The 24,676-nt window shown below is 44.8% G+C and overlaps 1 protein-coding gene across 21 annotated transcripts in view; it reads right to left on the bottom strand.

Moving 5' to 3' along the window:
- ncor2 (nuclear receptor corepressor 2) overlaps positions 1 to 24,676 on the bottom strand; it is a 146,825-nt gene that overhangs the window by 69,379 nt on the left and 52,770 nt on the right. For 11 of the 21 annotated variants that reach the window (XM_080766289.1, XM_080766292.1, XM_080766306.1 and 8 more), the window contains exons 5-8: positions 15,574 to 15,762; positions 11,607 to 11,720; positions 2,605 to 2,661; positions 962 to 1,014 (exon numbers count right to left, since the gene is read on the bottom strand). In XM_080766289.1, the coding sequence (XP_080622415.1) occupies positions 962 to 1,014; positions 2,605 to 2,661; positions 11,607 to 11,720; positions 15,574 to 15,762 (413 nt within the window). The remainder of the gene's footprint in view (positions 1 to 961; positions 1,015 to 2,604; positions 2,662 to 11,606; positions 11,721 to 15,573; positions 15,763 to 24,676) is intronic. The other 10 variants (XM_080766304.1, XM_080766308.1, XM_080766302.1 and 7 more) reach the window with 1 other exon arrangement.

The raw sequence follows: 24,676 nt of genomic DNA, 5'->3' as shown, positions 1-24,676 counted from the left end.
TTTAGCCTTGTATTTTGTCTAATATCATATATATTGCCATAGCCACAGGGTATGTGGGCTTGTATAAGCCTCAGGGAGCTGAACAACCCTGTCTTACCGGGTGACCCTTAGGCAAGGTGTAGAACCCGTATGCCTCCCCAGCAGGGTTACGAGACTACTGCCTTGTAGTGAGGCCCTGGAAGGTCAAAGACTACTGCCTTGTAGTGAGGCCCTGGAAGGTCAAAGACTACTGCCTTGTAGTGAGGCCCTGGAAGGTCAAAGACTACTGCCTTGTAGTGAGGCCTTGGAAGGTCAAAGACTACTGCCTTGTAGTGAGGCCTTGGAAGGTCAAAGACTACTGCCTTGTAGTGAGGCCTTGGAAGGTCAAAGACTACTGCCTTGTAGTGAGGCCCTGGAAGGTCAAAGACTACTGCCTTGTAGTGAGGCCTTGGAAGGTCAAAGGCTAAGGGACCAATTTAGCAAACGACAAGATCATGAAGAATCTCGTGGGCACTCGAATGATGATGATGCCATGGTCATATTGATTAATAACGATCCCAGGCAGAGAGGAGGAGGGACTTATATGGCTGACAGCAGGCGTGCATAAAGAAAAAATCACACTTGTGTGAGGTGAGGGGCACTCTTATCATCATACATCAGCCAATCAAAAAAATCACATTCCGTAGTACATCAGCTCCAACAAGCCCTGAATTTGTCTACAGTCGTGATTAGACAGCTGATCAAAAGCGGTCCAAGTCAAAAGTGAGTTAAATAGTCTCTCGATGATTAAATAACGAATTAACTTCAATCAATCAATTAAAGACATTTTAAATGTAAAAACAGGTTCATTCAGGTGAGTCTGTCTGTCTTGACTCTGAATTGTATGTAAATAAAAAATTGGTGGATTCATATAAAGTATCTAAAGCAGAAGTGGGGATGGTGTGCGTTTACGCACGTGCGCGTGCGTGTGTGTGAGACTCACATTTTGATGTTCTCATGGTACTGCTTGGTGTCCGAAGGCTGGTTGTAAAGAGGCTGGGATGGGAGAAGAGAAAGATGAAAGGGTTAGCCATGCCATCAGGGGAGACAGTTCAGTTTCACAGGCGGACACACCGAGAGGAGACCAGACAGGGGAGGCTTGCCCCACATGGGTGCCACAACACCAACACACATGCCATACTATACGGCGCTAACACTGTGGGTCAGGCATCCCCACATGAGTTTTGGAGGGTTCTCAGATGAAGTGCCAATTTAACCCATTTAGGCCTGACGTCGAAATATAAAATAAATCTTCTAAATCCTGAAATAAATATTTTCACGATTTTTCAAAAATAGCAGACCTACAAGCTCGTATGAGCTTGTAGATCTTCTATTTTTCAATAGCTAAATTATAACAATTTAAAAAAGGGGTTCCCGCCTAAAATGGGTTAAGGACCTTTTACAAGAGTTAAGGAACTTTTACAATACAATACAAACAAACAAAAAATGAAAGAAAAGAAAAACACCATCACCGCATCAAAAGTAATCAACAAACTATTAAAACCAGTTCAACATCGACCAAATTGTCAAATAATATAAGAGACAAAATATGTGAAAATAACCGATCTACAAGCTCACAACGCTTCACAACGTGAGAGAGACGTTGTGGACTTCTAGAACGCCATTTTCACAATATGTATCTGTGGAACTGAGTCAAACAAAAGGGAACACCTCAACTCTGTCAATTCCAAGTGCTTGTCAGGGTGGTTCACATACTGTATGATTATTTTGGGGTCAGGCCCTGAAAAGGTTGAGAAGCACACACCTTTTTTTTCTTTACCTTTTTGCCATACAGTAGGTTCTGTACTGTATGTCTGAACTGAACGGCTATATGAATGGGCTTCTTCAAGTATAAAAATGGCTTATATCATGCAGGTTGAAGATCAGACAGCTCTTCCTTGGCTAATACATTTTAGAGCACATAGAACAGATTTTACAGAGTTTAGTACAGAAAAGAATCTGCAGGTTTCATGATATACTACAGCAAGACTGAACCTAAAGCTTTTGTTTGAATCAAATCCTTCCCAAACTGGCATACATACATAGTTTATACTGTCAAAAAAAGATATGTGTGTGTCTGTATGCACGCACGCGCGCGTGCACACACACACACACACACACACACACACACACACACACACACACACACACACATATATTTTTTTGACTGTATAAGAGTTTGACAAACACATTTCCATAGGGCTATGATTCTGTGGTCAACACACAAAGGCCAGTACATTGATCAAACGTGGCCTTTTTCAGACAGGGACCCAAGAGAGGAAAGCCAAGGACTTTATGTACATTCATCATCACTGGGGAAGCCGACCACAGCCAGAGGAAGCATGGTTGTATTCTCAGGAGGGCCTGGCTTTACAGAATTGGCTACTCGATTCTACACTAAACTAGCTCCTCCTTCTCGCTTGCTCAGCTCAACAACCCCCCCCCCCCCCCAACACACACACACACACACACACACACACACACACACACACACACACACAAATCAAAAAGATATGTTTTAAAGCCTATGCTGAGAGAATACAGTTGGAAAAGAAGACAAGAGAAAGTTTCCAGATCCAGACTCACCAGCTCCACCCGAGGTCCCAGTCCCTCCAGAATCCTATGAGCCTCTTCTGCTTTTTTCTGCAGGGGTAAAAAACAAACAGACGAGCAGCACATGTTAGCCAGCCGTCCGCACCTCTGCCGTCACCATGGCAACGCACTGAGCCCCGCTCACTCAATCACTGACGTTGGACTGAAAAGCGTTCCATTGGATGGACAGGCGAGGATGGCTGGGTGGGTCGTTGCATGGGGCTCTTATTAGGGCTTTTAACACGAGCTAGATTTGCAGTACCTCACCTCTGCTCCCTCGTTCTTTCTTCTCCCCCTCTTCCAGAGAAAGGACTGCTCAGCTCCCTGAGCACATGCTCAGCCAGGGAGCATGGAGAGAGAGGGAAGAGCAGGCAGGGAGAGTGAACCGAGTGAGCGAGAAGTCAGTGATTCAGTGAGTGAGTGGGAGAGAGAGAGAGAGAGAGAGAGAGAGAGAGAGAGAGAGAGAGAGAGAGAGAGAGAGAGAGAGAGAGAGAGCAGGAGAGTGAACAGAGTGAATGACAGAGAGATACAGGGGCATAGAGAGAACGCACTGATGGGGACAGAGATTGGAAGACTGAGTGATGGGGCTTCTGTGCTTATCCCATAAGACACGTCTGATGAAAGAGAGAGAAAGCTCAGAGACCCAGCACCCTCACCTCTGCTGCCTCCAGCACTCAGCCAGTAAAAATGGGATGGAGGTTTCCTGGCAGCTTCCTAAACAGAAGACGGGGGAGGTCTTGGCCTGGGGCGTGAGGACTGTACAGGCAGACTGGGGAGGAGGTGACCTCTCCTCACCTCCTCCATCTAAGATAGATTTACGTACCTGTATATCTAGCTCCAAAACAGGATCAGCGTGAGAAATGTCCCCTGCCTCGTCTACTCAGTGTTTTGGCCCCATTTCTCGTCTCTCTCTCTCTCTCTCTCTCTCTCACTCTCCATCTCTTATTTTCTATCCTGCCGCTCTATATACCTCTCTCCACTCCACTAAATCGATCAAATACTGTAGTAGATTCTCCTTCAGCAACATTTCTATCTCACTTCATTTCCTTTGGTAACCACGGTGCTGCAGTTGTCATGACACATGGGAGTGAAGCAGACAAGACAGAGACGGAGGGAACTGGGAGAAGAGATTAAGAGACATATAGACAGAGAGAGAGGGAGACAGAGAAGGGAGAAGGAAACATCAAGTGTGTGGGAGGAGGTGGACAGTTTTGAGAGGATGGGAGAGCCTGAACACCGCAGAGCAGCGTTCCTGACAACATCTGTTCTCCGCCACACACCAAATCTCTCTCTCTCTCCCTCTCTCCCACCTTGCTGGAAGGTACACCAGTTTCTGAAGTCAAATTGTCCAACATTCCTTTTAGTAGTATTTTTAGCAACACCCCCTACCCTAGTAGATCTGTTGTCATTACAGCTGAAAAAAAGAGCGCTAGATCCGAGGGTGTCTTGAAACGCAATATTGACGTTGTCAGACGTTGCCTTTTAACCATTTTTCTCCCCAATTTAGTCGCTATGCCACTTGATTCCTTCCCACAACCATTTTTGTGTTGTGACTGCTGTTGTATCCTACTGACTCACCTACCAGTGAGGAGCCCCCACCGGGAGGACTTGGAGCCTTCATCCTACTCCGCCCACGCAACACTCCCACACCAGCCCGTAGGATTACATGCAGTGGCAATTATGACCCTCCCCGCCTGGCTTCCCTTCCCTGAACACGGGCCAATTGTGTTCATGTAGACCAGGGGTGGGCAACTTTGACAATGGAGGCCCAATATATTTCCACACTTACCCCAGAGGGCCACATTGCATATTACTGTTGTAGCAAAAATAGCCGATCTACAAGCTCAAAGCACGTCGCACTGCAAAGCGTTTTGAGCTTGTAGATCAGCTATTTTTGCTATATTTGCATTGACCTGAATATTTTTTTTGCTATTTTTGAATTGGAATCCTGATAAGTAAAATAATTATTTAATTTCAAATGCATTTAGTTATAGTTATGTTAACTTTACAAACTAAATACAAATACATTGGACTTTATCACTGCACTACCCGAACGCCCTGGAACTGCATGTATTAACGTTACATTTCTGCTGTCTAAATCATTTTGGCACTTGGCCACTGACTCGCAAATAAAAAAATATATATATTTGAAAGAATGGTTATTGTGAAAAGTAAGATGACAATTGAGGTTACGCACAAACATGAGAGCGCCCCTTGTTGATTTTCTGCAACATTTCTCTATTGATGATGCAAGTTCAAAAGGAAACACGCATCCCCTCAAATGCAAATAGGATACGCATTTACGCTTCAGCGAGTCATTTTGCATTGATACCATTTTCCACATCCCTGTTGCTTCCTCATTGGAGAGCAGGTGTAACAGACTGCAGAGTGTTGCCTCAGCCCACAACGCTGATGGAGCCCTTAATGAGCTGCAGCAACTTATTAATCCATTCTGGGCGAGAACCCCTTTTGGTATTTTAAACATTATGTTATAATTTAGCTATTGAAAAATAGCAGATCTACAAGCTCATAGCTTGTAGGTCTGCTATTTTTTTTAAACCGTTGAAATGTGCAAATCATTTCAGAGCAAACATTTTTTACTAAAATATTCAGGGGGGTCCCTGGAACTACATATTTTGAGATGGGGGTCCGTGGCCCAATAGAGATAATTCTGGGGGTCCTTGACATGAAAAAGGTTGAGCACCACTGACATAGAAACATGGGTTTTTCAGAAAAATGTTAGTATTTAGAAGCCTTTTTTTTTAATCGACCTCAGTCCAAAATGGGTTAAGAAAGGCCTATAGTCCACTGGGAGGAGGAAATAGGAGCATGAGAAAAGCTCTCCATTTGGTCATGATATTCTCAATTCAACAGCTTGACCAACATGGCTACATAGTACACGACATACTTATTTACTTACTAACTATTATGCAGGCAGTCAACATTGGGGGGGGGGGGGGAAACGCAAAGGAGCCAAGATTCTCTCCAATACCCATGCTGCTTATTGCATAGACTAGTATAGAGAATACTGCTAATCTTGTCATTGTTTCACACACACACACACACACACACACACACACACACACACACACACACACACACACACACACACACACACACACACACACACACACACACACACACACACACACACACACACACACACACACACACACACACACACACACACACACACACACAGTGGAGAAGGTTGGTCCAGCCACCTCAATCATGCCCCCCAGTGGTCAGATACAGGGACTGTTACTGGAACAGTGGAGGGTTACTTTGGGGATGCAACAAATCAAACAGCAGTTTGATCATAACCTATTAATCACTTACCCTACCCGATACTTAGTTGACTGAGTCCCCCAGGACTCTATACTAGGCCCTCTCCTGTTTTTGCTCTACATTAAATATCTTCGCGAAAACAGCAGGTCCACCGAAATATTCGCCCCAGAGTTGGGAGGCCACAATTCAATTGGGTTAAGCAATGTGGCCGTAGTTTCCCTCTGCATGCAGCCAGTTAACAGCCAACACAGAGAGACAGAGCGCCCGACAGAGACTGAGACAAATCAGTCACAAGACAAGACAAGACAAGACAAGACAGAAAGGGCTAAATAATACACTGCGGTGCACGTCTGGAGGGCGGTCTCAGTTCCATTTAGCTCAGTGCAGAAGGATTATCATAATGCAGCCTTGCTGTGCCTTCCTAGCACTGATGCCCGTAATTGCTGTGCAACAAATACGAGAGGAGTGAACTCTTGAGCTGCCCCAGTGCTTGGATAAGAAAAGTCAAAAAGGGGAGGGGGGTGCGTGTGTGTAACCCTGTCTGGGGAGAGTGGGTGACACTGAGCCTGAGGGTGTGTGTATACAGTATGTGTGTGTGTGTGTGTGTGTGTGTGTGTGTGTGTGTGTGTGTGTGTGGGGGGGGGGGGGGGGGGGGGGGGGGAGTAATTACAATCAGGTGGGGGGATGATGGGGACTATTAATGCATACAAAGTGCATTGTGTATGTGCTGGTTGGAACTGCAGTAAGGCAGTATGACCTTCTGGGGGGGGGGGGGGATTCTATAATATAATATAGTTCACAAGCACTGCATACCCAAAGCATTCAATCGCAGAATAGTACATATTATGAAGACGAGTATGACTGAATGAATGGCTGAAGCCACCAGTCATGGAAGTACAGGGAGAATAAAAGAGAACATCCAGCAGGACAGCAGGACTGAGTACTTCCTGGCAGCCAGAGAGGAAGTGGAAAGTGTTCCAGGGGTCACTGTGCATTGTGGAGCAGCCTGTGAGTCATCCTAGCACTTCCAGCCTTTCATACAAGTGCGCCTGCCTTGAGCTTTCACCCACATCCTAATTCTGCCTGTATTCAGCTCTGTGTGATAAGTGCGTGGGTCAATAGGCAGGCAGTTTGCTTGCTCTTTCATGGCTAATCAGAGAAGCTGTGGTTTCAGCAGTCTTGGGTGCACAGTGCACACACTGTGCCACGAGTTTGAGTCCGGCTTGTGTCTTGTTTTGTTGCATTCAATAACCCGTCACTCACTCTCATAATTAACCAGAGGGCTCTCCTGAGGACGGGAGTAAGGAGACTGTTTGAGCCAGCCAAGCTCTCTCTATGCCAAATATCTTGATTTAAATTATAAGCCATATTGACTCCTGCAGTTTTCAATGCACATGTTGATAGTGCCGTCACCAAGACACGTCTGCTTAAAATACCATACACATCAGGGGACAAAAGGTAACATACAGCTCACCACTAGGTGGACTAAGAGCATTGAGAATGGCTCCATTAGCAAATAGGGCAACCCCCACTGTCCATTGTGACATTTACAAGTAATAGTAATTAGGCTTGACACACACAACATCGGTTTATATACTATATGTAGCCAGTAGCCACCCACCAATATTTTCCCTTGTTTTATTGCCGCTGGTGATTATTTTATATATATAAAAAGAAAATCACACTCCTGTGAAGTAAGGGGCCCACTGTATCGGCCACATGACTTACGTCGCCATTTAGTGCCCTAAACAAACATTAAAGTCCATAGACTTGGCTGGCAAACGATTTACGTCATAAGTGCTCTAAACAAATTGTAATATCCACAAAGTCCATAGACTTGGCTGGCAAACAATTTATGGCTTAAGTGCTGTACTCTAAACAAACATTAAAAATCCCATAAACGTGGCTGCCATATGACGTAATCTTCAAAAGCTATGCATTGGAGGGTCTATCTATGAATCGCATTCATAGCTTTTGTGTGGGGGGAAAAAGAGAGAAAAGATGTCTGTGGATGTCCGTTGTTAATTAAAGGCAAAATAAATAAATAAATAGATTAATCCTTTTCCTATTGTATCGCATTTTAGGGGTATTTCACGTTTTAATGTCTACTCTGGCTTTTGTGTTTACAATCTATTTTATATTTGTAAAGTGGTACCCAAAAGTTGAAAGAAAACCAAGGAAGAAAACCACAGCCACGAACAGCTACGTCGCTACTGCAACGCCCACAACACCATCTTACACACTACACTCACGCACACTCACACACAGTCACACGGGCAGTGACGTCACACACTTACCCTTCGCAGTGTGTGTAAGCGATCTCCTCATAACGCGGCCGACGCCCACACAGACCACCAGCCCTCAAACAATAATCTTTGCATTGGCACTAACACTGGCTCCCTTTCACACTCACGCCGGCAATGCATTTGTTTAATACACACATTTTCGGGCCAAACACCCACACCCCCCAGGAAACACTAAGCACTGCTGCCTATGCTGTTGTCCCAACACGCCCAGAAACAAGCCCTTTAACCACGCTACTTACATACACTACAACTCGCTTACAATTCGCAAACCTGGCAACACTGCCCTCTCATCCCAGGCCCGCCCCCACACTAGCTTGACATTCTCATCTCGCGCAGGACAGAATCTGATCTTGCGCAGGAGATTGAGGAGAGAAAGAAGGAAGAGGAGAAATTATAGGATCGCTATTTTGCTTATTCCATCTAAATCTCTGTATTTACAAAATAAATGACTCTGCGATTCCCTTCGTTACATCAACATTGTTCTTTGTCATTACTTGGATTGTGCCAAAATATCACCATTACACCGATCACTTTGCCTATTTTCGCCAGACAGCCAACTGCCCAGTACACATACATACGCCTGCACGCACACGGTTGAATGCGTGGTGCGTATGCCCGTGATGGTATGGTCCCGTGATGGTATGGTCTTCGCTCGTAGCATTTTATTGAAGAAGACTTGGATCGAGTGTGATACAGCGTATGAAAGCAAACTTCCCAAGGATTATGGAGATGTTGTTATTTATTTTTAAGGTTGAGAAATGAAATAATTATGGTCGTTTCTAATATCAACATTTCACAAAAGAAAGACGTGGATGCGTCTTTCGTAGGCCTGTCAATTTTTTTTTAATTTTTATTTTCTTTCACAAATGTACCTGTGCATGCAATGCATTATGGCCTGGGTTTCTGCATAGTGCATTTACTACCAGCTAAGCTAAGCCTGCCAATTGTATTTATTTTACACCTGTTTTAATACTAATGTATTGTTCTGGTATTGAGTGAGAAGAGATTTTGTAACTTTTGTACTGGTTCAAATTTGTGCAAGCTAAATAAATGAGACATGTTCTCTTACTCTTGGATTTAACCTTTGTGTGTTTAAATCATTCAGTTGATAAAACCTTTACAATTATACAAGCTTTTTACTAAATGTACTCTGCTTTCATGCCAGAAGACTGGAGTAGATCATGCTAAAATTCTATTTAATTGTTTTTAATAAAATAAACTGCTTTAGAATCGAAAAAAATCTTTTTTGAATCGAGAATCGGAAAAATCGAAAAGATCGTTTTTGAATCGAATCGTCACCCCAAGAATCGGAATCGAATCGAATCGTGGGACACCTAAAGATTCGCAGCCCTAGTCTTTCGCTGCGCTGTTGCCATGTCTCATAGAAACAAGTAAATAGGTCTATAAAAATAATCCCAAAATAAGCGCATATAACAGGGGTCTGTAACCTATTTTAAATGAAGTGCCATGTTTTTCTAGATAGTGAGTCTGCCATATCCAGATTAATTTTAATGACACCACATTAAAATAAAAAACATATTTTGATTGTCCACAAATATAAAGTTCTTCAATCTTTTTAAATATTTTCTTGCACATTGTTATAATGATCATTATATATCCGCCTGCAGTCAGAGTTCATAGTTTTAATGAATGAATGTGATTCATTGTCAGCTGGTAGATCTGCTATTTTCAAAAGTAATCTTGGAAAATTTTAATTACATTTTTGTATTAGCCGTCCTTAGTTGGGCAAATGCATTCATCTGGGGATCCTTGACATGGGAATGTGCTGTGTGAGGATCACTGGTTTAAACAACATTAGGAGAAACCTTTAGAAACAAGAAAAGCAACCACAACTACCAATATTTACAAGCAACTTTACAGAAAAAGAAGCCGCTTATAATAAACAGACTTGGCAACACTCCTCCAGCAGCGTCCCAGAGCCGCTCAAGTGTAAAATCAAACAGTGCTTTATCTACTTTTTGCGTTTATGAGCTGGATAGACCCACGTCTAATCGTTATGCGCAGGTCAAGGGGCTTAATAGCAAATTGCGCAAAGCGAAAATAATTAACATATGGACACTCCCACAATGCTAAAATATTCAGGAACGCCGTATGCCATACGTGTGTGCGTTCAACACGGGACGATAAGACTTCTATAATACCATTGTGCGCAGAGCGAGGCCAATATAGGCCAATTTATGTATTACCCCATTGTAAAACGGACATTCAAAATGGGGCCCTAAATCTCAGCTGGAGAAACATGTTTGCATGCATCGCTGCCTTGCATGCTGTGTTACTGTTGAGTCTGTCACTTACTTTCACTGATTTATGGCATTGTCTTTCTGTTAAAATCCAACTATGTTAATTTAAGAACTCTAGACATATAGGTCATTATCGGTAGATTACATGTAAATGCAATTGCATTTTACATTTATTTTTGTCTCATGAAAAGCGTTAATGACCTGAAAATGAAAAACCATTTATTTTATTTCAATTGAAGTTTGCTTTGGACGAATGCAACTACAACATGCGTGATTGGTACATGAGTGTGTGTGCGTCTGTGTGTATGTCCACCATTAACCTACATCACTGGTGTGTGTGTGTGTGTGTGTGTGTGTGTGTGTGTGTGTGTGTGTGTGTGTGTGTGTGTGTGTGTGTGTGTGTGTGTGTGTGTGTGTGTGTGTGTGTGTGTGTGTGTGTGTGTGTGTGTGTGTGTGTGTGTGTGTGTGAGTGAGTGAGTGAGTGAGAGAGAGATTACTACACAATTCTGTATTTACAATGTCAATGCTGAAAAGAACAGCGGCTAATGCTATGATTAATATCATTATAACTATAAAACAATTGGGCTGTTACCAAATATGCTATTAATGGAGAACACCACACAGCAGCCATAGCAGTCCACTGCTGTAAGTTGGGTGCATGGTTGCCTATGGGCGCTCACCGCTCAGGTATAAACAGAAGCTGTTGTTATGTAAAGTAGTAGCCATTGGAATTTCATACTTGACACGCTCAAATAGGGGGAGGGGGCGCAAATCGCATTGCAATGTAAATTACTTTTGCTTTTTCATTCTGTCATAGAATGACCACACCTGAAGATGAAATGTCAATGCTTTCTATTTCATTTCTATTATTTCATTTTGATTTTATACATTGCATTTTCATTGGAATATTTACATGTGGAGTCAACTCTCGCAATTTCCTTCTTCCCATAGTGCGTGGCGAAGTAGCTCTGGGATGAAAATTCTAGTTTATTTACATGTAACTTCAAACTCCTTTTCAACTATGTTAGACAACACACGTCCTTGGTTCTGCATGGTGAACGATATTGTCCTTCTAATGTCTGAGGGGGGCAGGGGCTGTGCTTTTTCAATTACTTTGTCAATTTTCTTTGAACACACTGACCCTGTTCTCATCGTAGATGATCTGCACCAGGCTGCGGTGCTTGGCCTCGCTGGGCGGAGGTGAGATGGGGCGCTCCGGCTCCATGGGCTTCGCTGCCTCCTCCTCCAGCTGTTGCTGTAACACAAACACACACACACAAACAAGTCAATGTACTGTAAGAATGCTGTGTGCTGTGCACTGTGCAGCAGTTGCCTATGGAATTAGCGTTGGAACAGTTGTTCCAAACAGAAACGACAGTTAACCTTAGAGCGACGCTAAACGAAGCCCAAAAGGCCCTGGTCTTCTAGAACATCCTGCGTGCGTGCGTGCGTGCGTGACAGAGAGGGGAGAGATAAAGAGAGTGAGAGACACAGAAAGAGATGAGCTCTCCCTCCTGCTCCCCAGCGGTGATGGGACTAACTGTCCTATTAGCCGTAACTCTCCAGGGTCCAGTTAATCAAAGGGTTACCACAACAGCCTGTAAACAAAGCCACTGCACTGCTGTTCGGCTAGAACGTGTGAATATGATGAGGGGAAACAAAGACAAGAAAAATAGAGAGGAAGAGAAGAGAGACGCAGTGGGACAGAAAGAGAAACAAAAACATGCAAGCTTTGTGACTCCACCACTTTATCGCATTGGCCAAGAACCCTTTTACTGGAAGGGCCTTCAAGGTTGTTTTGCTGCTTTCCGTCGTGGCATCATTACATCAATGAGAAACAGGAAGAATAAAAATAAAGACCTCAGCGCTGATTATCTAGTAAAAGCTGAACAAAAACGCAGAATGGAAACCAGTGTCTAATTATATTTATCAGTTCACTATGTGTGTATTTAAATTATAGAAAAGCCAGCTAGCAAACCTGCCAGTCAGAGCTGGCCCGACAACGGGGTGTGTGTGTGTGTGTGTGTGTGGGGGGGGGGGGGGGCAAGGCACTGAACCCCCCAACAACTCCCCCTGGAGCTCCTTAGTGGTCAACAGTAAGACTGCGGTTGTATTGGTCAGCTCCCAGGTTTGAATGTGTGTGTGTGTGTGTGTGTGTGTGTGTGTGTGTGTGTGTGTGTGTGTGTGTGTGTGTGTGTGTGTGTGTGTGTGTGTGTTCTATGTGCAGGGCGTTGCTGAAAATGAGCACTTGTGCTCAGCTACTACTCTGGGTAGATAAAGGATGAAAAATATAAAAATACTTGGTTGTGCATTGTGTTCCAACCAAAGCCTTCTTGACACTGATTATCAAGCTGTGGTACCTCTAGTGGTACTCAGAGCAGTCTCCAAATAAAAAGCGAAAAGATGTGTCCCGTAATTAACTGATACAGAAACCAACCCAGCAAGCCAAATTACGTCATGATGACGTCCTCCGGTGACATAGAGGACTAGGCCAAATCACCCATATGGGGATGATCTTTACGTCATTTCCAGGACGTCTTCACCAGTTGAAATAATATAGCTTATTCTGGGCCAGATCTGACTATCGGAACTCTCTCCGATTCATCCAGGGACGTCAGTCTAGTGAAATCAGGTGATATTCTGGATCAGAATTTATATAGCACCTCTATCCAAGGCGCTTTACATAGATTGTGCATTACATTCACCCATTCACACACACATTCATACACCGATGGCGGAAACCATGCAAGGCATCAACCAGCACATCAAGAGCAATTAGGGGTTCAGAGTCTTGCTTAAGGACACTTCGACACTAACTCTGGGGGAGCCCGGGTTCGAACTGTCAACCTTGCAGTTATCATCCAGCCACTGTACCCCTGAGCCACTGCCGCCCCGTATGACTAGTAGTCGTGACTATTAGATTGAAAGTTCAAATCTATTTAAAACTGGGGATTGTTGCATGTCATATGCAGTACTGTTATCGAGGAGGGGCTGGGACCGTCCACCAGGAGCCCAGTGGCGTGCGATGAGTTGATCTACACTACAGTAAAGCGAATCCCCCGACATCGCCACGCACACACACTTCCCTCCGCTCCTGGCCAGAGCCTCAGCGGACAGAGAGATGCAGCCTCTAGCCAGGGGAGCTGCATGAGTGTGGGGCGGGATGGATCATTGTGTGCCACGATCAGGCACGGATAAGCATCTGCTGGAGGAAAAGAAACACACATTCCCAGAGAGCCCCCCCCCCCCCCCCCCCCCCCACCCCACCCCCCTCCCTTCCCAAGCCCACCGCAGAGTAAAATAAAATAAACCAGCCGTCCTTGGCTGGCTGACACAACACAGACTGGAACCTGAGCCCCCCTCCCCCCGCCCCTCTGCCAGGGCTCTTTAAATAAAGTTTTACCATACCACTTAATTACTCCAGATGTTTTAATGCTTGGAGGGAGCTTGAAAAGGGGGATGGGGAACGGGGCTTTTGGGGTGGTGGGGGGTGTGTGTTGGGGGGGGGGGGGGGGGGCCTTGGGGCGACGATAGTGGTGGAAGCAGTATAGTGGTGGACGACTGTGAGCGCGGGGGGTGGGGAAAAAAGAAAACATCCATAAAAAAACAGTGTGTGTTGAAGGAGAGGGAGGTGCAGGGGGGAGGGGTCTTTTGATTTATTTTTCTTAGGTAGCAGAGCTTACCCTCTCAGTCACTCACAGGCCTCACCACACATCAGCCACCCACCCCCCCCCCCCGCCCCCTGCCGGCTGCCCCAGCACGGCCCATCTACCCATCCACACCACCCTCCCCTGCCACAGGCTGCATGCAGGTGGTGCAGATTTATAGAGCCGCATTCGAAGAGCCAGCCAAAAAAGAGACAACAGAGAGAAAGGCGTTGGGTGGAGGAGGGGGCAGAGAGAGAGAGAGAGAGAGAGAGAGAGAGAGAGAGAGAGGAGTGGTTGTAGATATGGGTAACGCTTGGTGGTGGTGGGCGGTTGGTGGTGTGAGGTTGAAGGCACTGGGGGTGGTGGTAAAGAGAGAGAGAGAGAGAGAGAGAGAGAGAGAGAGAGAGAGAAAAGCTTCACCGCACAGCTAAACATGATGTGGCAGGCGGCCAAGAGAGACTGCAATGGAGGAATACGAGTGGTTTAACAGTCGCAAAACCTTCGCAATAATCTTCCCCTAGCCCCCTGGGGGGGGGGGGGGGGGAGGAGGAGGAGGAGGCTGTTATTTATAGCTATACATATTTTTAACCTACTTTTGTCTTGTAAAAAAATGCAAGGAGGCAGCAAAAGAGGAGAGAATGCAGCTGCCCAGAGGCAGAGTTGTGGAACGTTGAGCAAGAACGAACTGCGGCACTCCAATGCAGTAATTACAACACAACAAAGTCTCTGTTAAAAGACTTCGCGAAAATAAGTGCCAACTCAAGCCTGGCAGAGAAAGTTAGACCACACGGTAACGTTTTCTATACAAGCTAGATGCTGGCACTAAGCGGATTCAGTGATCATGCCAGCACTAGCCAAGTCTGGAACATTTACATGCAAAAACGATGGGTAAAAAATCATGTGGTACCTCAAATCTGGTCAGATTTGAATGTGCACATTTGCAATGTGAGTTAGCCCATATTTTGGTGGCAAGTATTATTGTGTATTATCTTTAGTGGGACGTCTTAATGTTGTGTATTTTATGCACAAATAATGCTTTTTGATGCCTTTTAACGGTAATTTCCTAGTGATGCTGTGTCCATCCTAAGAAAGCACTTTCAAACATGATGCTACCCAGATTCTTCAATCTCAGAATGTATAGCAAATAAGTGTCATCCGAATGCAGACTTTAAGGTGTAAGGTAGGGATACACAACTACATGTATAACTACTGCTATAATATCTACTACTGCAGTCCAAATCTCAAGAAGTTGCCTTCTATTTAAATGTTTTGTTAAAAAATTAAAAATGCAAACAAGATACAGTATTGCAGTTGTGCAGAATCCCTCGCCTATAAAAGAAAAAGAGGGAGAGGGGGGATAAATGTTTTATTCATATTCAAACTGACCAAATATTAAAGGATTAGCCATGTGACAACCTAGTGGTTGTTACTGTACTATCTTATGTTGTATGTATTGTTTACCTGTACCTGTTTCTTGCGTAGTTTGCTAATTTGCTGCTCCACCATGGTGATCTCTCTGTCCACGCGGTCCATGTTCTGGATCAACTCCTCCTTGGAGAATCTGGCCGGCAGCAAATCTAGGTCTGGGTCCAACTGGGCTGGACTGACAGGGGAGATGGGCTCCAGCTTCCCCATGGAACTGCCACGTTCCTGAAAGGGGAGAGCAGAGGACGTTATAACATACAGGGTTCAAAAGAATACACCCCAAGAGCAAGAAAAACATTATGGCTCTCTCATTCTCAGTCTGTGGTTTGGCTGGGTAACATAGTGGTTAAAAACATCCTGCAGCCAGGAGTTCACAGGTTCAGTCCATGAAACAGCAGTGTGTCATTGGGCAAGACAATGAACACAGCAGCTCCCATGATGTGCATCACTCTGGGTCTGTGACAAGCTCGACATAAAACATTCCATACAATCAGCAGTGCGCTTCTTAAGCAATGGCTAAAGTGAATGGAGAAATAGAGTGCAGATGTCCATGACAGACCAATGATGGGAAGCGGATACAATAGCTACCCTGTGACATTGTGCAATTCTATGTTTAGATAAGGCTGATTGACAGCGGAAACATGACACTGGCCTGATTTACTGAGCTGTTAGGGGGCCTTAGTGGCACACAGCGGCTTATTGAGACCCTCTAGAATCTGGCCGTGGGTCTCAAGAGGACAAAACCCCACCCAGTACACAGTGTGTCAACCCTTTTTCTCACTCTCTCTCTACATCCACCCATTTCCCTTCTTTTCCTCTTGTTGCGAGGGTCTGTGGGTTACTCCACACTAGACGCGATCCAAGACCTTGACTGCACATCCTTTGGGAAGGCAACGCACTCAAGTAATTAGGTCCTGTGGGTAATGAAAGCCTGTGTCAGTGTTTCACAGTCACTAGACCACACACACTAATGAATAAGAAGTCACAGCATAGGCTATGGCTAGGTGAAATGACTCACAACAAAGATGCAAGCTTGTTATCTTTTACAATGGTGGTTTGAAATGTGAAACATTCTGTTACGAAACTTACGATAGAGCAAGAGAGAGAGAAGGGGTGATGGTGATGGCTGCAATGAAGGTTGTACAGCAGACATCTTGGATAAAACTCCCAGCTCTAGAAGCTAGAAAACAGCTCTAGAAGCTAATATAATGACAGCAATGCCTATCAGCTCAGAAATGCAGGTGACATGCAGGAATATCTCTAAAGGCTGTGACACACTAAGCTGACGTCCGGCTGTCGATATGGACGGAAATTGGTTGTATATATCCTGTATGTGCATGGCCGTCGGTGGTGAGGCACCTCTGTGAGTCTTTCTTGACCCTCAAGCACAATCCGCATCGATAAGAGGGAGGCGGTGAGTGGTGGTAGAGCTCTCTGGTTGTTTGTGAGAGAAAGATGCATGAACACATTGAACATGCAATGTTAGTACAGTATGTCAAGAGCTAGGCAGAAAGCAAGTGAATGTGGGGGAGATGCACGATGAGGAGTTGTGTGAAAATGCTCCATCTGTTTGTTTTTTCTGTGCAATACTTCTGAAAACCTTCAGTTTTTTCTTTACACTGCAGATTTACTCTCATTCGCCGATGTGTATTGTGTACACAGCGAGCCTACAGCTACAGGCCGAGAGCCCCTATGTCCAGATTTTGGTGCGTGTAACCCACATTTTGTCCTAACACAAACAATACATTAAATGCCATTGACAATGAATGGACAATTTTGAGTGTTTGTGTAAACACAAACATTGCATAACACAAACATTGATGTCTAAGGTGAGGACGCAAATTGTGATTGGCCGGAAATTAGATGATGTATGATGATGTGCAATGATAAGAGCGCCCCAGCTTTTGACCCCACACGCCTCAATATTTGCCATTGACAATGAAAAGAGAAAATAGGTCAAATGTCTGCCAAATCTCGTCCCCACACATGTCAATATTTGCCATTGACAATGAAAGGAGAAATTAGGATAATAATAAATAGGACGTACATTTGTGGTAACAGGCATTCTGATTGGCCAGTATAAGATGATGCATGATGATGTACGATGATAAGAGCGCCCCTCTTGTTTATTGCGAATGCAGTGAGCACTTACTATGAGACCTAGTTTAACACCTTTCAACTGACGTCTGACCAGCCTGATCTCTACCATTAGCCTGACATAGTCAGGACAAGTCAGTTTGGTGTGTAGAGCCACAATAAACCACCAGCTTCACTGATTAGAAACTGTAGGCAGGAGGGGAGATTATACCAAGATCAATGGTGGTCCTAATCTGATCTCTGATCTCTGCAGTAAAACCAAGTCACCAACACATCCTCTGCATTGTGCTTACATTAAAATTTACTTAGGTGTGGGTGGACAACGTAATATCACAATTTCATTGGACAAGCGGAGGTCACAATTCACAAACATAACATCTGGAATTGATTGGCCAAGAGGAGGTCACAGACGTAACATCCGGATTTGGTTGGGCAAGCTTCGGCACAGTGCTCTGATCAGCGCGGCGTACTGTAGCAGCCTGAACATCTATAGTAATATAATATATGCCATGCCTTCCTCCAGTCTGTGCATGATGTGGTGATCCAGATCCAGCTCTGGGTTTTGTACGTGTTATTTTTAAGCCCGCTGAAATGAAGGTTATATAAGTGGGCTAATCTGGAGTCTAGCTCCCTGGACCTGCTGGGACTGAAATGTCAGAGCCATGGGGGGATTGAGGGGCTGTGTGGGATGAGGAGGCCCGGAGGCTGTCAGCGACAGTTACTCATACACACACACACACAAATCCTTCATACACATCATACACTAACATCCATTCGCTCACGCACACTTAAACACAGGCTTCACTTTGTCAGAAATATCACCCTTTCTAAGCATGAATAAGGCTCCCCTCCCCCACTCTGTGAGGTTCAGCAAGCCAGATAGTATTGACTTCTCTCCGGGGAGAGAGCAGGCTGATTATGTAAAAGCAAGCAGACATTATGACATAACATAATAGACCAGTCTTCACAAGCACTGAGGTTCCTGGGAGATAGGAAACATCAACTAGCAAGAACACAAACAACATGCCTTTATTGTTCCCCGATGCTCGGATAGTGGTTTGATTCAGTTTTCTCAATACTTAATCCCATTCATTTCTAATGATGTATTATTGTCTTCATCATGCTTGCATTTTCGAGTGATCACTCCCAAAATAATAAGAATAAGAATAAGAATAAGAATAAGAATAAGAATAAGAATAAGACAACATAATAAAAATCATAGTTCACCAGCTTCAATTCTTAACAGCTGGTGAAAACTCTATTATACCAAAACAAAAAACAAAAAGTGCTCAATGTGACTGGTGGGGTAAAGAGGTTCAGCTGGGCAGCCTTCTAATACTTCCATAGTAAACTCAAGGACACCGGCTAATAAGTGTTACACTCAAGAACACAGGCACTAACACTTTTATACCGATATCCCACAATAATGGCGTAAAGAAGATGTGCCATTATTCTGAGTAAGGACTGCATACTCACACCCCATTTTCTGCTGCAGTCTGAATTTAAACTCACCTCTTCAGACTAGGGTGACCATGGCATTTTCAAACCCACAAACTGGGATACTTACTTTTACCCTTCATGTGAGTAAGCACTGACAACAAGTATTATACGTATTATATGTAATGAACACGTAACACTGATTACTATAGGAACAAAAAAAGTACCTTTAAAACAACCCTGAAACAGGGGGGAAAGCCGGGGAGAGAGCAGGCTGAGGAAACGTGTCTATAGCCAGGCCTGGGCTGTGGCTCAGCGGTCCAGGCACCTTGGCTGGTAATCCAGTCTGGCAGTGTGCCGCGGGTTCGACTCCCAATCCCGACAACCTTCACTGCGTCGTGTCACCCCCCATCTCTCTCCCCCCATTTCCTGTCAGCCTACTGTCTGTCCTACTGTTTATAATAACCAGTAAGACGCGCAAACCGGGGAAGCGAACGCAGCTGAGACCCTGCAGATCATGTCTGTCTGTCTGTCTGTCTGTCTGTCCCGCTGTTACTGTATATGTGGACCTGGCCCCTTTTGTGCCCATATATGGAGCTGAGTGGACCTGGCCCCTTTTGTGCCCATATATGGAGCTGAGTGATTGCTGATGCAACATACTCCATATTTGGATAGCGGGACAGACACACGGACAGACAGACAGACAGACACACACACAGACAGACATGATCTGCTAGGTCTCATAGTAAGTGCTCACTGCGTTCGCAATAAATAACGAGTAAGACGCGCGAACGCGGGAAGCGAATGCACTCAGCTCCATATATGGGCACAAAAGGGGCCAGGTCCACAACAAACAAATCACTGGCCCCTTTTGTGCCCATATATGGAGCTGAGTGGACCTGGCCCCTTTTGTGCCCATATATGGAGCTGAGTGATTGCTGATGCAACACACTCCATATTTGGATAGCGGGACAGACACACTGACAGACAGACAGACACACAGACATGATCTGCTAGGTCTCATAGTAAGTGCTCACTGCGTTCGCAATAAAATAATTGCATCAGTCATAAATAATGTGTTATGACTGATGCTATTAAATATAAAAGGGTACAGATATTTACAAAAAACTTCAAACTCAAGCGGTAAGCAGCTCCCGGGCGTCACTGTCTCCCCAATATGCATACATCCTCACAACAGTAGCACAATGTTATCTGGTTGTTCTAGGTTAGGTGGCGACTATAGCCTGCCTCGGCCTGTGTGATTTCTGGTCTGGAGGGGCAGGTGCTCCTATTGGTTCACCGATCTGAAACATCATTTACATAATCAAAATATCATACCTGTCCTGCAGGCGGTCCCAAATTTGCAGACATCAATTTTGCACTGTCACTGTCTCTGTGTGAGCGTAACAACAATGACCCCCTCATATACCTTCTGCACAGAACAGTGAGACGGAGTAGCATTTCTGCATTGGACAGGCTGTGTAAAAGGGTTACTGTACAGCGCGTACAGAATGTGCTTAGCCAGGAGGGAGTTGATGATGGTATGACAACTCTACACTGCAAAATTCAAAGTGTCACTCTTGACAGTGTGTTTACACACTGTCACAAGTTAAATTAACACGGGGGATTTCACAGTGTATCTGTCAGAAGTAGCACAGCTTTCTCCGGGGAGCTCTTCTCCCAATGATCTGGAACCTCAACGCTGTCTTCTGTCACTGCAAGCAGGAGTGCGGCACGTCCACAGCCACTACACCTGTGTCAGTGTGAGAAGACGACAGGCCAATGGCTAATCCCCTTGGCAAGGCAGAGCTCACAGCTCAGACGCCCTTGGCAACAACACTATGCTATTGCCTCCAGTCATATTTCAGAACATGAAGTGCATGATGCCTAAGGCTGCAAAGGCAACCGTTTTTTTTTGCCTCCAAATAACCCTCCTCATGTGTGAGTGTTCTATTTGTGTCATGTTCCTTCTCTCGCTGTGAGAGACTATGTGTTGATTATCGAGCACCTGCCTGTGCTAATGCAAGTCACGTAGACTAAGAGCATGCATTCCAGATAATAGCTGAATAAAGCCGTAGACTTCCTGTTTTCATACTAGCAGGTGCTCATAAGTTCATGTAATTCCCTCTGGTTCACACTGCACGCACAGACTCGGCTGCATCTGCTGCTGTGCACTCTTCTGCTATGTATGCTAAAAGCTGCTAAAACCAGGTGACTTTCAAACAAAGATTATCTGCTTTCAATGCTGAACCCATTGTGAATAATACAAACATATTGTGAAATAAAACTATCAATAAAGCTCCATGGTCTAAAACAGAACATTTAGGATAATGGGTTGGGAGAGAACATAATATTTAAAAAATATCCATCCCTTTTCTGAATAACTTTACATTTTTCTAGGGAGCAATTTAACCTTTTAGCAAGATATTCTATACTAAAAATGGTAGCAGTCTAAAATAAATCTGTCTGGGGCCTACAGGACGTGACAAGAGTCCTTCAGTGTCCGTTCCAGTGTGTGATGATTGCTGCCTAGACTTGTCCCTGAGCACTGTGCAGTGTGCACCCTGTGCCAAAGAGCTAATCAGTCCACATGCAGAGCTGCTGCCAGTATTATGACTGAAAATATAGAGCATAACCTTCGTATGCCAATAGTTGGATGAGGGGTGGGGGCGAGCAAGTAGGGGAAAGGTGCCCTAGGAGAGGCGGTAGTACACAAGCACGCAGCTACCATATCAAGTCTGGTAGGCTGGAAGCGGTCTACTTTGCTCCCCGGCCACCCCAGCCCAGCCACAAATGTATTCCTGTCAGCTTTGCTCTGCATGGATTTCCACAGCAGCATAAATATCTCTGCCGTACGGACAGCCTGCCCACGCGTTTAGCCGTGTGGCACACATGGAAACTTTGTGAGGTCACCACGGAGGTGTGAAGAATGACGTTCCATCAGCAGTCCTCCTGCCAGACCAAACACTACAGCCTTACATTCTAAGACACACACACACACACACACACACACACACACACACACAGATCTTCCCTATTCTCTTTGTCCATGGGCCATGGCTGATCAACAGGCAGGGGCTTAGACAGCAGACCGCCTGCACACCCCCCCCCCCCCCATCTAATCCAGGATTCTTTCAGGAAAGAAAACAAGGCCCCTCATTGTGCTGTGCGGAGGTCCGCCATGAGTAAGCCACAGGGCTCTGCCTGTACTGCATTATACATCAAGACAGCAGTAGTAGGATGCATCAATGGTTCGAGCTCCGTTGCCACCAGAGCAAGATGACGGTATGCCAGCCCACAGGCCTCTCAAACAAGTTGCTTTTCTCCTGGTTGTTAAAGCAACGTGCTCTCATGAGTCATGACACAACCATCAGCTTAGTCAGACGTAGACCGACAGCACAAGAGCACTCCCTCTTTTCCTGTTCATCTACCGTCTCTTACTCCTCCCTTTCCCCTTTATCTGTGCTTGTTTGCCCTTTGCCTTTTCTTCACTTCTATACCCCCCCCATGTGGTCCCTCTTTTGCCTTCATTGGGCTCTTTCCATGCAGCGATTGTATCTGACAGCCTGTGACAGTAATAATGCGTTTAAATTACTAGCATTCCTGAATATTTCTCTGCTAGCTTAATTAACAGACAGTCATCATATATATTTTTCCTTTCTCTGGCAGTGTGTCTTTTATTGGTGAATCTATTCACCGTTCCATTGCCGTCTGCCCCCGCTGGCAGTTTGAAGTGTCTCAGTGTGTGATGTGAGGAACATCTCCCTACATCACACTAGCAAAATGAGCCACTTTGATCTGTCCATTCGTAACACACTTCCATCCACTGCAGTATTTTGAAATCTAGGTCAGCTCTATTATTTATTAATTGCTGTTTCACAACTGTCTCGGTCTTCCCATCACTGCTCGTGGAGTTCGAGCTAACCCGGCACAGCACAGAATAGCCTGCTCTGTGACTGGTATGGGGTGGCATGTCTAATAATACCCTCTGTAACCCTGGGGGGAGACAGGAACACTCAGCAGTATCCAGGCCACTGCACAGAGTGGGACTTGTGTGTTTGCTGCCATCACCTTAAAGCGTCCCTAGTACCCATTCAGGCTTTTCTTTTCCCCTGCTCGACGTCTTCAGTACACACCAAACTGTCCTGTCCTGACTAATGTCGGGAGAACATTTAGGTCAGACGTCCGGTGTAAAAGGTGTTAAAAGTATCTGTGTGCATACTGACAGTACACACTGATTGTGTGCTGTTGTGCACCTGCGTGAGATAAATTAGCTCCATGCCAGTAGAAGGATGACGCAACAAAGACAGAGAATTTACACACTACTCCTGAAACCTGTACATTCATGTTTTCTCTCTTGTTACCTGCATGTTTGTGAGTCGCTCTACCATATAAGGACAGCAGTGTCAGCTCCATATGGGCACAAAGGGGGGCATGCCCATATATGGGCACATACTGATGACTTCAGGTATCTCCATAGATATGGGCATATCGGTCGGAACGCGTAGTGGGTTGGTTGCGAACGCAGTGAGCACTTACTATGAGACCTAGCAGATCATGTCTGTCTGTGTGTCTGTCTGTGTGTGTGTCTGTCCCGCTATACGTCCAAATATGGAGTGTGTTGCATCAGCAATCACTCAGCTCCATATATGGGCACAAAAGGGGCCAGGTCCACATATACAGTAACAGCGGGACACACAGACAGACAGACATGATCTGAAGGGTCTCAGCTGCGTTCACTTCCCGCGTTTGTGCGTCTTACTGGTACTAGTAGGGATGTCCCGAAACACTTTTTTCGTTTCGAATCTGATCCCGATACCACAATTTCTGTGTTAGCCGATCCGATACGGATACGGATACCAGAGAATAATAATATAATACAAAAGAAAACAAGATCTTATTTTGAAGTCCACCAACCGTGAATAGTGTTTATAGCTATCTAGCTATATATCTTGTGTTGTGTTTATAGCAGACTCCTCACTCAAATGTGCACAAGCAGTTTGGGCAACTCGAAAGCAAACATGCCCCAACATTTTTTCCGTGCCATAGTGTCAACCCTGTCCCTTTACCCCTGTGTTGGATCTGTGCTTAGACTGGTATATTCACCGATACCGATATGACCCGATTTGACCAAATAAGGGCCGATCCGATACTTTTCCGATACCGATACAGTATCGGGACATCTCTAGTCGGGAGTAGGGTTGGGATTCGTTAGGATTTTAACGGTTCCGAATCCTTCCCGGATCCCTCTTAACGGTTCCGGTTCCTAACGGTTCCCTTAACGGATCCCAATATATTTTTTTCCCTTTTTTTCTGATATTATAACTAACCTAATCAAGTACATAATAAACACAAATTCATTAATTCAATTATTGAAAATGCTCTTTACAATTATGAGGTGGCACTATTATTTTAATTTCACCACCACCAGCTAGCCACCACAACAATATCATTGTTGCAATTTGTACTGTATATTGCAATTTGTACTGTATATTGCAATTTGTACTGTATATACACATTGCAATAATGATATTGTTGTGGTGACAAATGTTGTCTTTAATGTTCAGATGAATTTAATATGAAGGACCCCTTACCCTAATGGAAA

Source organism: Protomyctophum bolini (assembly GCF_963924005.1).
Source record: "Protomyctophum bolini genome assembly, chromosome: 6".
In the NCBI taxonomy this organism is placed as follows: domain Eukaryota; kingdom Metazoa; phylum Chordata; class Actinopteri; order Myctophiformes; family Myctophidae; genus Protomyctophum; species Protomyctophum bolini.
This window is presented reverse-complemented; position numbering and strand designations above follow the sequence as displayed.